The sequence below is a fragment of the Cynoglossus semilaevis genome, chromosome 1 (genome assembly GCF_000523025.1).
Source record: "Cynoglossus semilaevis isolate Cse_v1.0 chromosome 1, Cse_v1.0, whole genome shotgun sequence".
NCBI lineage: Eukaryota > Metazoa > Chordata > Actinopteri > Pleuronectiformes > Cynoglossidae > Cynoglossus > Cynoglossus semilaevis.
Genome location: NC_024307.1, coordinates 17,582,226 through 17,595,396, shown reverse-complemented (window position 1 = coordinate 17,595,396; position 13,171 = coordinate 17,582,226). Strand labels below are relative to the sequence as shown.

Below are 13,171 nucleotides of genomic sequence, written 5' to 3'. Positions count from 1 at the left end.
GGTCGATTGGGTAATATTAGGAATTTCAAACACCAAACCTCTGTGTGTGTGTTTTACGCACGCTCTGCCAAAACCTCCGTAACTGCGTGCGCGCTGCTGCTGTGCTCAGATGCCATACGTTTGTACAGTAATTTTAAATTTCTAGATCTCTAAACTCTTGAGGTTATTGATCATGTTGTTGATTTGAGCTTCTGGGGATGAAACACGATTTAAATTTACAGTGTAGTTAAAATAACACGAGCATCTGCGTCATTGGTTGTTGGTCACTGCCGCCAAATTCCATTAATCTTTTTAACACCATATGATCTAGTGAAAGGGTCGTTTCTTTAATGCACGGCTTCGGTGCCAAATCCCGTGCGTAATCTTGGATATTACGCGCACTAACTAACAGCCTTGACGCTGCCTGTGTGTGAGCGAGTTGGCTGTAGACTTCAGAAGTTTGTGGTCTCGAACCCTCACCATTAGTTTTGTTAGTAGTATTATTGTCCGTTCTCTCCAAGTCATCAGAGTCAACGTTTTTTTTTTTAATAATCATTTTAACCAACTCACTGAATAAAACCATTCTGGCGACGAAAAAAACCCAGTGTAATCAGTTGCTTGGATACGCATGAGCGCGTGTTGTGACGTACAGATCGGCCGCTGTTATGATGCAGTAATAGTTTCATCGCTTAAGAATCAGCCCATTGGCAAGTTCACTGCGTAATGTTGGCTTTACGCGCACCCTCATCAACCGCGTTACGCAAACTCCAGCACTTCTCACCTGTGCAGGAGAGAATTTTTTTTTGTAATGAAGACTAAGATTCCACTTGTGTGACATCTGTTTCGTCACCGCATCGTACGAACGTCTCCAGGGGAAAAAACATGTCCAAACTTTACCGTTAATTAAAAAAAAAAAAGAACACGTTCATACCTGAGTGCGCGCTCCTGCGCGTGTGTTTAAAGAGAGACAGAGACACACATACATGGATTTAGAAATCATCAGATTTACGGCCTAAAGCCTCGTGATCCTAAGTTTCTGTTCTCCAAAAGTATTTGTATTGTGTATTTGTTCCTACTTAACTGCGACTTTTACGCGCACTTTCCGGAAGTACCGTGGTGAGAAGACGTTTCCAGAAGAAACCTTCATTCGGTTGAAAGCGATTTGTCCAAATAATAATAAAAAAAAATAAAATAACGGAAGCTTTAGAGAAACTCTTCTGTAGCTGCAACCTGAATTGAGATCAGCTGCAGAATCACTCTGATCCAGACTGATCCAGATCTGGATCTGGAACTGAGTTGTGCCAGACTGCGCCAAAGCTGCACACACACCCACACACACAGAAGGAGAAAAACCATTTCTGTGAAAATCTGTGCATGGACTCACAGGGTTGAGTTCTTTACAAACGGTAGATTTGTAAAGTTACTACGACTTTTAGTGTTTGATTTGTTAGCCTCTACTGAAACCCACACCGTTCCTGGTACTGTCTCTAGGTCCTCAGAATCGGTACCGCGTTACATGTTATGTTATTCCGGCGACTATTTCCCAGTTTCAGGGCTGTTTCCTGAACTGTTCCAGTCCACACAGGCGGATGTGCTGTTTGTAGTTCCTGGTACATGTCCCTGAGGCAAACCTCTGGTGCTGTCGTCCATATGTGGTTGTGTTTCTTCTGATGTAAATATGTGTATGTGCTGCTGTTGTAACTGTTTGGAACAGTTTAATAGTTACAGTGGTTGTAAAAACAGTTCCAGATACTGTCTCTTGTGTCTGGTCTAGTAGTTTAATGTGATGATGTGGCTGTTCCCACAGCTTATCCTGATAAAGTACATTTTTATTAGTTTCTTCATCATTTATTCCTCCTCCTCCTCCTCTTCTTTAGGTGTCCCACTCCACCGGTTACTTTGAGCTCCAGCTGTTGTCAGTGGAGAACCCTGGAGGTCAGCTGCTGAATGGTGACTGCTGTGACTCAGAGAAAAGCGCCTCTGAGGGGGACTGTGGTACTGATGAGTGCGACACCTACTTCAGAGTGTGTGTGAAGGAATACCAGACGGAGGTCACCACCACCGGACCCTGCACCTACGGCTCAGAAACAACCAAAGTTATCGGTGGGAATACTTTTCAGTTTAGAGGACAGAAGGGAGGAACGAGCCGCAACAACGAGGCCGGGAAGATCATCGTTCCCTTCGACTTTGCCTGGCCGGTGAGTCTAGCACTTTCTCACTTTATTACAAAGGGTACAAACCTGGATGGTTCCAAAATACAAAGCTTGGTGTTGGTGTTCGGTTCTTGTCCTTTGTTAGTGAAACGACAAAGACAACTTGTGGTTGGATTAGATGGGAGTGTTGGCCTGAACGGACCAACAGATCTGAGAACGACTGTCATTAGTCTGCTGCTGTGATGACCTCATTCTCATTAAAGCTGACATTAAAAAAACAAGATCAAAGTGTTTGGAATCAAACAAACAAACAAAGACATGGTGATGTTGGTCATAATTATAGATGAGAACAAGAATTCAGATGTTCTTCAAACTTTCCTATTGGACGATGGCTGCCAATGATTCACGCACATTATCATTCACTTACACTGACACACTCAGACACAATACACACTCTTTTACTCACCCATTTACTCATGCGCACACAGACACTCACTCACTCACTCACTAATTCATGTGTGAAGAGTGAGGCAGACGCTCTGCCCCATGTGTTAATGTCAGAACACACACATGTCCTGTGTATCAGCTGCTCTCTTTGTGTGTGTGTGTGTGTGTGTGTGTGTGTGTGTGAGAGAGAGAGAATCTCCGACGTCCTGACCTGAACATTCATCACTGCTCATGGTCAGCTGTCAGCAGAGGGACCATGGAAGTAGTAAGATGGGGCCCTGTGGGTAGATAGGGTTACAGTTGTGTGTGGGTGTGCAGTTCACACACACACACACACACACACACACACAGTATCAGTGTCAGCATCTACTCAAACATGTGAAGCAGAAGAAGCCTCTCCTGCTCTCAGGTTCACTCTCTGACCGTTACTGGGTCATTGTCTTCACTCAGCGTGTGTGGGGTCAAGCTTTTCCCCTATCTGAGTGTCTGTGTGTGTGTGTGTGGGTGTGGGTGGGGGGGGGGGGGGGGTTACTCTCATAGTAGGATAGGAAATACATTTGTTTAAACATGTTCTTGTTGATCCAGCAGACTTTTGGATCAGTTCAGTGTAGTTCTGTCCTTTAACATCCTTTAACGTTTGCCTTCAACTTTTTTAATCTCTTGAAATTGTACTTGGTTTTGGTGACAAAATTAGTTGAATCTTTTTAATTGGCTAACTCTTACCTTTTTTCTCACCTTGTCATCGAGTATTTTCAGTGTTGGTAGTTTTGGTGATGACATACTGTAGGCTAACCTCTGTGGGGCGACAGCAGCAGCAGATCTTCTGACAGTGAGATTTATTTGAATAAATATCTGCACATGTTATCTCCTATCACTCAAATCAGATTGTATTATTCCGAGGACTCATAAAGTCTCAGTTTTACTGCCTGTTTATCTGCGTGTGTCTGTGTTTATCTGTGGTTCCATTGAATCCACTGCGGCTCATTCATCCTCGGGGACTGAAGACATGATGAATGTGTTTGGACTCAACTCTAAACTCTTAATGGTTTTCAGATCAGGACCAAGAACAGAGCATTTAATTTATTTCTGCGTTATTTTAAAAATGTGTCTAACTCTCACATGTTGGTAATTATAGAAACTAATAATAATAATAATAATAAGTGTTTATATTTCCCACCTTTTCTTCTAATCACAGAGCTGTTCATGGTTTCATATTGGGAGTAAATCCCCCTTCATTTAAATTATTTATTTTACTCTAATTGTTCAGCTGAAAATTATTATAAAGAATAATATTAGATGATAATATTTTCCTTCAGTCTTTTCTCTAAACAAAGGTCAGACATTAGTGCACATTTGTTTTTGCAGCTTCTAGGTTTTCTTTTTCTAAAGTTTAGTTACTTTGTGGGATAGCTTTGGCTACATTTTTCATAATTTTAGCTACCTATTAGCCTTTTGTTGACAACAGTTCCATAAAGTTCATTTTTGTTAATTTTATCTTTAAGCTTTAAGCTCTCAGCAATAATGTTCAGAGGCCTGAAGCTATTTTTTGTGTGATAGTTCAGTTTTGAACTCAATATTACTATTATTAGCATACTTAGCCATTTTGAGCTTTAGGTATTTTTTTTCCTTGTCGACATTACCATTGTGGCTCCCTTGTTCGTAAAAAAAAAAAATTGAAAACATATCTTTGCCCTGATGCCTGCTTATTATCAGCGCCTGAAGATAGAAATTCAGAAAATTAGGATGTTGATAAATCTTAAAACCCCTGCAGTTGTGAAACAAAACATCTCCATTTCATTAGCAAAAGTAGAAAGCATTTAAAGCCAGCTAAACCTGTCATCTTCGTCAGACCTCAGATGTCTGATGTCATCAGTACAGTTGCCTCAGTTTGGTATAAAAGTTAGTTTATCAGCTTACTGTCATTAAATCACATATTTAACATCTCGCTGTCCTCCAGCTTCCACGTGCTGCAGTTTGAGTCCTGCAGTGTCTCGTGTCTCCTCTTCTTAAACATCACTAACAGAGCCTGCTTTTGTCTAAGGTCGTGGCCTGGAGCCTCTGGTGCTGCTAAAGTGGACCCTCTTCATGCAGCCCTGGTATCTGGGCCACTGGTCCTGACATGAATTAGCTGCTGAGAGAAAAGAAAAGAAAAGAAAGGGAGAAATAAAACTAAATAAAAGACAGGCTTTGTTCGTCCTCCTCCCTTCTCCTCCTCACGGTTTCCTCTGCTTCATGCCATCTTCGCCCTGCGGCCGTTTCTGAGTCTTCACTGACATCTTTTCATGAAAGGGAGTTGGAGAGGAGGAGGAGGAAGAGGGTGGAGGGGTTCTGATGGGGCGAAGTAAAACGACAGGAAACTCTGCTTCCTTGTGAGTTTTAAGTCACGAGGAGAAAGTATTTTTAGACTCAGACACTATGTAGACCTCCTTCAGTCTGTGAGGGGTAAGGGAGGGGTGAGGGAGGGAGGCGATGCTCAGATGATGTGCATTTAGTCAGATTTGATCCATATTAGTTCAGAAAGTCTGGATCGTAAAGTAACACAAAAAAAAATTAACAAATGTGATTTGGATTTTCAGTTATATTGAATTTAAACCTGATTCAGAGATTCATGTCTGAATCATCAGGACTTGGGTCTCGGTCTAAAAACACATAATAACTCAAACTTGTGGATTGGTCAAAGTGTGGACAGCAGTACAGTTCATACCTGGGTCACACCACTTTCTCTTTGGCTGAGAATCTTTGTTGGTTTGTAGACACAGTGGCGCCGTGGCACCTTCAGTAGTCACCTCATCTCATTCATGATGGTTTTTAATCTGGAGATCACTGTGGACAGAGGCAGGACAGTCGTCCACACACTGTATCTATGAAGACCAATCGTCTGTGGTCGGTGCAGAACAGTTCCTGATGTTGTTCTGCTGAAAGATCCAGGAGGTCCCTGAGAAAAACCTGGTCCTGAGAGGAGCATACGGTACTGTGCCAAAGTTATAGGCAGGTCTTCATGTGCCCCCTGTCGTCTTCTACATCAAATATTTAAACCAAATGTAGGGAACCAACTGCATTGGCCCTCCTTCTGTGGACACAACTGGAGGTGGCACCTCCTCTGACAGCCTCGAGGAGTTCCTGAACTTTGGGCTAGGACTGCATTGACACGTCCATACCATTTCATTAACTATTACTGCACAAATTAGATTTGAAAGTGAATATGCCTCGCTGCACCCCACTGCAATAGGTCCAAGCCCCCACTTTGGAATCAGTGATTTACACACTTAAATATGGCCAAAGATGGCTGAAATATGTTGAATGTTTGATGTTGATCAGAATCATCTTTTGGTTCTACGGATTTATTTTGAATACTTGAAAAAAGAAGCCACAAAAAAGGGCCAAATAGTTATTGTATACACCTTTATTCCTAAATTTAGAATATTTTTTTTTACGTTGAATCTTTGTTTTAACTTAAGTCAGTTTTCAACTAAAGATAAATATCTTTGAATTTAAAGGGTGAAAACATTTTCCAGACGCCTGGCTCTTTGTAAGCGTAACTTTTTAATGCAGAAATGTCCTTTTTTATTTACATAATCATACACATACTTCACCCTCTCCTACTACTCGTTACTCCTAACCCCTCTCCTGTTTCTCCTTCTCTTCTTCTGGAGTATTTTTAGAGTGGCTGTCCTGCCCTCACCCCTGTCCCTCACTCTGAGAAAATTGGAGATCAAGGATCAGTATTGGAATCTCCTCTGCTCCTCAGGCTGGCAGAGGTGGAGCAGCTGTTGTTTAGATGGAGGTTTCCTCCTCTTCTTATCCTTTTTCCCTCTTTGTATTTGTCTTCTTTTACTTTAAGTCTTGTTCTTGGTAGTGTGTCTGGTCGTATCCCCCGACCCCCAAACTCCTCATACTTCCTTGGATTCTTTTATGGTCCATTTATTTTGCAGAATGTGATGAAAACTGCACAGTGATGAGACTGAAGTGTTGAATTTTTCTGGCAGACATGTGTGAAACAGTTGTGCAGCAAAGACAGTCAAGGGAAAAAATGTGCAAAAAATGGACATTTGTCATTGTTATGGATTTGTCAGAACCAGATGCTGTGGAGAAGCAGAAACAAGGATCTGCCCTTTATTGAAGTCTTTTCATTAATGGATCTGAGCCTTTGATGCTGATGATTCACAGAAGGACACCAACACTGTCAGACTTGCTCAGTGAATGCAGTGACACAAACTGACCACAGGGAGCAGTGGTGGATTAGCAGCATTTGTTTTTCAGTGAGCTAGAATCCCTTTTTTTTGGTGTTTTTTGGTGTAGGCCAGCATGCACTCCAAAAGTTAAAAGCTTTACTTCATTGTTTGAAAGATTTTTTTTTTTCAAATTTAAGAACTTAATGAAAGCTTAAAATAGTACTACAGGCAGGTTAATCTTTGCAAAACCAAATTCAGTAAAAGATTTCTCTTTATAGAAAACCATTTCTTATCTGTTTTATTCAGCTTTGTTCAGATTTCCCTCAGTGACACAAACTGACCACAGCGGTGGACGAGGTCCTTTATTTGACCTTGGGTTGTCTGTTTGACTAACTTCCTTGTCGGGATGGTAGCTGCTTTTGTGTAAAGGCATGGAGTGGATGAAAGTTTCAGGGCCGGCAGCTGTGATGTTGTTACAGGTCTGAAGAATGACTGAAGTAAAAAACAGACTTTCAGTGTTTTCCACAGAATCGTTCAGTTCAAAGAGCAGTTTGCATGTGTTCCACCAGTGTAAGGAATTATGACAGTGGGTTTCTGAGTAAATGTTCTTCATTGAAAGCCGTCCTTGGCCTTAAAAAGTATTGAGAACTGCTGGAGCAGATCATGGATGGACGGCTGTTTAGACAAATCTGACTGTGGGGAAAGTGAAAAGCAGCTGAGTTTGTTTTAATCCCAGCCAGAAGAAGTCAGCAGATCATCTCAGAATCACATGTTTATAGCAGCAGAGGAGATGAATGAGGGTTTTTTTTTTCTTTTTAAAAAAGCTGGAAAAAATAAGTTCCACCTGCTGTGGCTGCAGCATTAGCATTAGCAGCAGCAAAAGCAGCGACAGAGGTCAGTGGTTGGTTGTTGAGTGGCTGTGGAGATGGTGTTGGTGGTTGAAAAGACGAGTGGACGGATCCTGGTGGAAGCTCTGTGCTGAGGAACACTGAGGAACGCTGGTGCTGTTGGTAGTGTTTTTGGTTCTGTTGGTGCTGGTGTCTTCAGGGACACTTTAGAGTTGACAAGCTCCATCAGACACAAACATGTTTGGACTGAATGTTGAATCATCTCACAACATCGTCCAAATAAAAGATGTTCTAAACGCAAACACAACGTTCTTCACTGGAACACAGTATAGGCTAGAACATGCAGCTCAGCAAAGAGTGTCTTTAAAAAGTTTGAAAGTTCTGTCGGTGGTTCCTCATTGTTCTAACCATACCCCAGTGCTCCAGTTCTCAGTTCACCTCAGTGTTTCACAGTGTTTTTCAGTGAAGTGCTCTCATCAGGACCCGTCTACTCATCTTTCCCACGCCAGGGCCGTGTCAGCTGACCCTGTTCTGGTTGTTGAGCTGTGGAAATGTGTGATTAGCTGCTGTTTTTGACTAAATGATCGATTCTTGATGCTGCTTTTATGGAACTGTGTGGTTTTTTTAAAGCTTTCGAGGACAAACCAAAGCAGACAGACGTGGTCTGCTAACCATTCAATCAAACATTTTAAAGCCAGATCTGAGAAAGTCACAGGAAACTCTGAAGAATTAGCTTAGCAAAGGGCTTGGAAATGATTGGCTAAAAATTGTTTAAAAAAAACTTGAAAAAACATTTACCATCAAGAGAAATATGGTGCTAAAAACAGTATAAAATTTGTATTGCACAGATTTATAAAAAGAAATGAGTAAAGGAGCAGAAAAATAGCCAAAAAGAATTCAAAGTAAACTACAAAAATAGCCAAGCTATGATGTCTTATCTGGGTATGTCCTGGTCCTGTCTACCATCTGGTCCACCAGGGGGACCGGAACCAGGACTCAGACACCTTGTCTAGCTTGCTTAGTGTTTGTGTGCTGGACTTCCCCTGACTTTTCTTCAGATTGTTGTGTTAACTCTGAGGGTGTGATCACACCTACAGTACAGTTTGTTTTCTTTGTTCTGAAGCAGTGAAAAAAATGGTTAGTTCTTCTGGATTCAGCTGAGTCTGGAGCACACTGAGCTCCAGAACTGTAGAACATGACGGTCTGCTCCTGCTCTCTGTTAAAAAGAAAAGTTGTATTTACGCCTCTTTGACCCTACTCTTTGAAGTTTCCTGTTAAAAGTGATACAACTGCAGATAAATAATATTTCTACTGTATCTAAAACCAATATATTCTCAATGGACACATTAGGGTTACAGTGTGTTAAACCATTTACTAGAATTGTATGCATCACACCTGACACAAACTGAGAATTCAGCAGTACTTTATTAATTCCTATCTTTTACTAGCTAAAAACAAGTTTTCTGTAGGAAATGTCTTACAGTAAGATAAAGTATTGCAATTTTTGTTCCTTTTTCATCTTAGTTTTTAAAAAAGCCAAAAACCAGTTTAGCTTTATCACTTAATTAGCTGGATGTAGACCATCGTGACCAGGCTGTGATCTTTTCTTAAACAAGTAAACCAGAATCAAAGAGCAAATTTCCCAGAGTTCAAGTACAAATTGCAGTCTGAGTAAAGACGGCCTGAAGCATCCTTCTGTTCGGCAGACATTTATCTGGAGACTCCCATCTGATAAGACAAACCATTAATAGAATTAAGTCTTCTCAGAGTCTGTAAACACCGAGCTATTGTGGCCTGATGTAACCTGAAGTTTCCTCCAGACACAGCAGAGCTTCCCGACACGAGTTCTGCTCAGCAGTTGCTTGGCCACGACTCTACAAACTCTGAACCAACTTCTGAATCTAGACAGGGTTTAGAAAAACTTAGGCTGGGTTCACTGAGGAGTACAGAGGAGGAAGGACTGGGTTCATGAAGTGGTTTGGGTTCAATCTATGACTCTTTTTCAGAGTTTTAAGTTTCATGTGCATTACATTTAGCTTTTCGTGATTAAAATGTTGATGTTTTCTGATCATTTATATGAGCTATTTTAACATTGCTCTGTTTTAGGCTAACTGTTGCTTGGTATAATATGTTTATTTTGATGTTTTAAGCATTCTTTTTTTCAAGCTAGTATAGTCCAGCTGAATTTAAGCAACGTTTTTCTAAAATCTTCCTGGGCTGACCGCATTTGCTATTTTTAGCTATTTCAAGGCTAGACTTTAGTAACATTTCTGAAATCCCTCTCTTGTCTCTGGATTGGTTCTTTTGATTTCGTTTTACTTACATTATCAGTTTTTGTAAATATGTTGGCAATTTTTTCTTGTAATTTTATTTCTTGTTGCTAATGTCTGCAGTCGCTTAGATTGCTGTCTGCTCTCACTGGTGTTGGTTCGTTGATGACCTTCACCTCACTTGACTATATCAAACCTCAGAGCTTTAGCAGAACGTGGGAACAGCGTGATTGGCTCACACATGTGACAGAAGTGGATGAATAAACTGTTTTTGGTTTTCTTTTGCACTGATCTGTAAATAAACCCTGCTGCTGCTCCACTCTGACATTCTGAAGACAAAGTGTTCTGACGCCAGAGGCAGCAGCTCCGCCCACCGCAGCGCTGACTCTTAAACAATCAACAGGGCTCAGGTTGCACGCTGCCAACTGGGCTCGACATTAAAAAAGTTTGCTCGTTGTTCGCTGCTCTGGGTCAGCTATGTCACTGCCTTCTCCCACGGCGTGTGTATATCACCTTCCCTGCCTGACACTGGAAAACCAGGGCTGCCGTAACTTCTTTTATCAGCACAACAATGAGCCGCTGCTTTTTCTTTTGTGCCCTGATATTGAGTTATCAAGTGGAGTGGAGGAGGAGGCAGAGAAGAGAGTGATGGAAACAGAGAGATAGAGGGGAACAAATCTGAGCGGAGGATTTTATGGCTTTTACATAAGTGTTACCTCCTGGCTTTGGTGTAAATGGTAGATTTAGCTGATCTCAGGTCCCAGGACTACTAAAACTGTTGGTCTACAGTAGTTATCAAAAGATTAATTGTCTTATAGTTGAGCAGGATCTTGACTGTGCACTGTACTGTCAACTGTGGAGATGTTAGAGGCAGTTATGAACTGCTTCGTTATCAGAAGAGGATATCATGCCTCACTGTTCCTCACTGAGCTGAAGAACGTTCCTAATGATGTGATTTCACTTTAGATTTTAGTTATTGTTACAGTACAGTCACAGGGACCTACAGTCAGAGACCTACAACCCTACTTTACAGTCGCACAGACCTACAGCCACAGGGACTTTCAGTTTAAAAAACCCTCCAGGTGCAGAGACCTAGTGTACAGTCAGAGAGCAACAGTCACAGCATCACCTGTGTTTGTTACTGTGGTGTCTTTTCACCAGACCTTCAGTCAAAATAGCTTTTTCCTTTTCTTCTTTCTCAGACTCCACCGTCTTCTCTCTGTCCCTGACTCCAGCAGTGGTTTGCTCTTAAATTCTTCTGTGACCGTGTTGTGGGGAACACCACACACCACGGTTTGGACTTTTACGGTCAGGGCTGCTCTCAGCTCTGGCTCCACTTCTCTCTCTGTTTTTTTTTTTTTTTGTTCTGCTCAAACTTGAATCTGTTTACATCCTTATACTGAAACAACAGCTTCTGCCAAGTGTTTCAGCACACACACACACACACAAACACACACACACACACAAACACACTCACTCTTCCTGTCAGACAGTTCTAATTTTGACTTCTTACATCAGTGTTTCCCAACATTTTACAGTCAAAAACTATTGTGACCAGTGGCTGGAGACATTTTTAGGCTTTTTTTTAGGGAAAAATATCAACATTGTTGGGCAGACACCAAAATTCTTCTGAGACCAAAATGTGGGTCCTGACCCAGACTTTAGGGAACATTAGGGTCACATGACACATTTTATTTGTAATTTGATTTATAATTAGATTATTGGTCAACAAGTAGACTTGTCTGAGATGTAGCCCACATTCTGGATATATGGATAACAGATGTGGGTCACTGGTGGCCTACAGTTGGCTTTATTTAAAAACCCTGGTTGCAGTCAAATCCAGTAGGACGCTGAGCTGAGCTGAGCTGCTCAAAGTTGAAGATTCAGAGATCTTCGCTGAGGGAGGAACAGCTGGAGTAGGTTGGAGATGATGCTGGAGAACCAGGTGACCCAGGCCTGCTGACCATTCCCTGCTCGGAGTTTCTCAGAAAGACTGGCTCACACAGCGGTGAGAGTCAGAGCAGCAGATCTAGATCAACACGGTGTGGGAAAAGAGAAGTGGGTCATTTCAGCTGATTAGATTGTCTTTGATTAGATTTGTAGCAGACCTCCTTAGAGAGAAGAAGTGGTAAGAGGAGGAGAAAAAGGAGGGAAATGAAGGGGTGGTGTCTTGTTCTGTTAATAAGGTGCTAAATTAACCATCCCAGCTCTGTCTGCTGGGAGAAACATCTTTTATTCATGTTGATGCTCCGACAGGTGCAGATGGTGGTGGAGGTGGTGGAGGTGCTGCTGCTGCTGCTGCTGCTCTGAACATCACAGTTTCTACAGAGCTGTTAATTGGTTCTTTTTCTTGGTCTATCACAAAATTAACAGCTTCCTGCTGCTGTGAAGTTTCACTTCAAGGAAGAAACATCAGCATAACACTGTTATTGACCTGTGACTGACTGCATTGATACAATACAGTCAGTGATGTCAGTGTCTAATAGTTATTTAGCCTCTGGCTTTATGTTGATCCACATCACTCTAATATCTGCATTCAAGACCAACTCATTTAAATGTTTGGGACTGTATTATTATTATTATTATTATTATTATTATTATTATTATTATTCAAACTTCATAAATAACAATAATCATTTATTTTAATTTATTTGACTTACTTATTTCACAACACAGACGTAGAGGTATAGTGCAAAACAACAAATACTACACAGATAAAACAAAGATTCCAGAACCATCCAGCCAAAACCTGCTGAAAATGGGAAGTGAGTCAATGTTACAGATGTCTGGAGGTAGGGAGCTCCAGAGAAAGAGGGCTGAGCAGCTGTTGGCCCAGGCCCCCGTGGTGGTTAGAGCAGTGGGGGTGCAGTAAGCTGGTTGGAGGCTCACGAGGATATGAAATATAAAGTTACAAGTTTTATTTCTGCTGACATTTTTAGTACATTGACCTATGCTGTCGTGTGTTTGTTTTTTCATTCTTAATTTCCAATTTGGTTTTGCAGAAGACCTGGTGTCAAACCTTGTCATATCATGTGTATCTATCAGAGCACTTTAACAAATAGGATCTATATTAACATACTGGCTCATTGGTTAATTATTGACTGATGTAATAATAAGATGTTTAAAAAAATATCATCATGTTTTATGGAGTGTAAAAATAATAATCATCAGGCAAATGTTGAGTCGTGTTATGAACCATTTTGTCTCATAGACAAAAGCTGTGAGCAGCAGCAGCAGCAGCAGCAAAAACATATGTATTCAGTGAACATATGGAGGCAGTCAGGGCCCAGAGGCCCCCTGCG

The 13,171-nt window shown here is 41.4% G+C and overlaps 1 protein-coding gene across 3 annotated transcripts in view; it reads left to right on the top strand.

Moving 5' to 3' along the window:
- LOC103382808 (protein jagged-2) overlaps positions 1-13,171 on the top strand; it is a 57,297-nt gene that overhangs the window by 18,939 nt on the left and 25,187 nt on the right. For all 3 annotated transcript variants that reach the window (XM_025055287.1, XM_025055283.1, XM_008315732.3), the window contains exon 4: positions 1,857-2,177. In XM_025055287.1, coding sequence (XP_024911055.1) covers positions 1,857-2,177 — 321 coding nt within the window. The remainder of the gene's footprint in view (positions 1-1,856; positions 2,178-13,171) is intronic.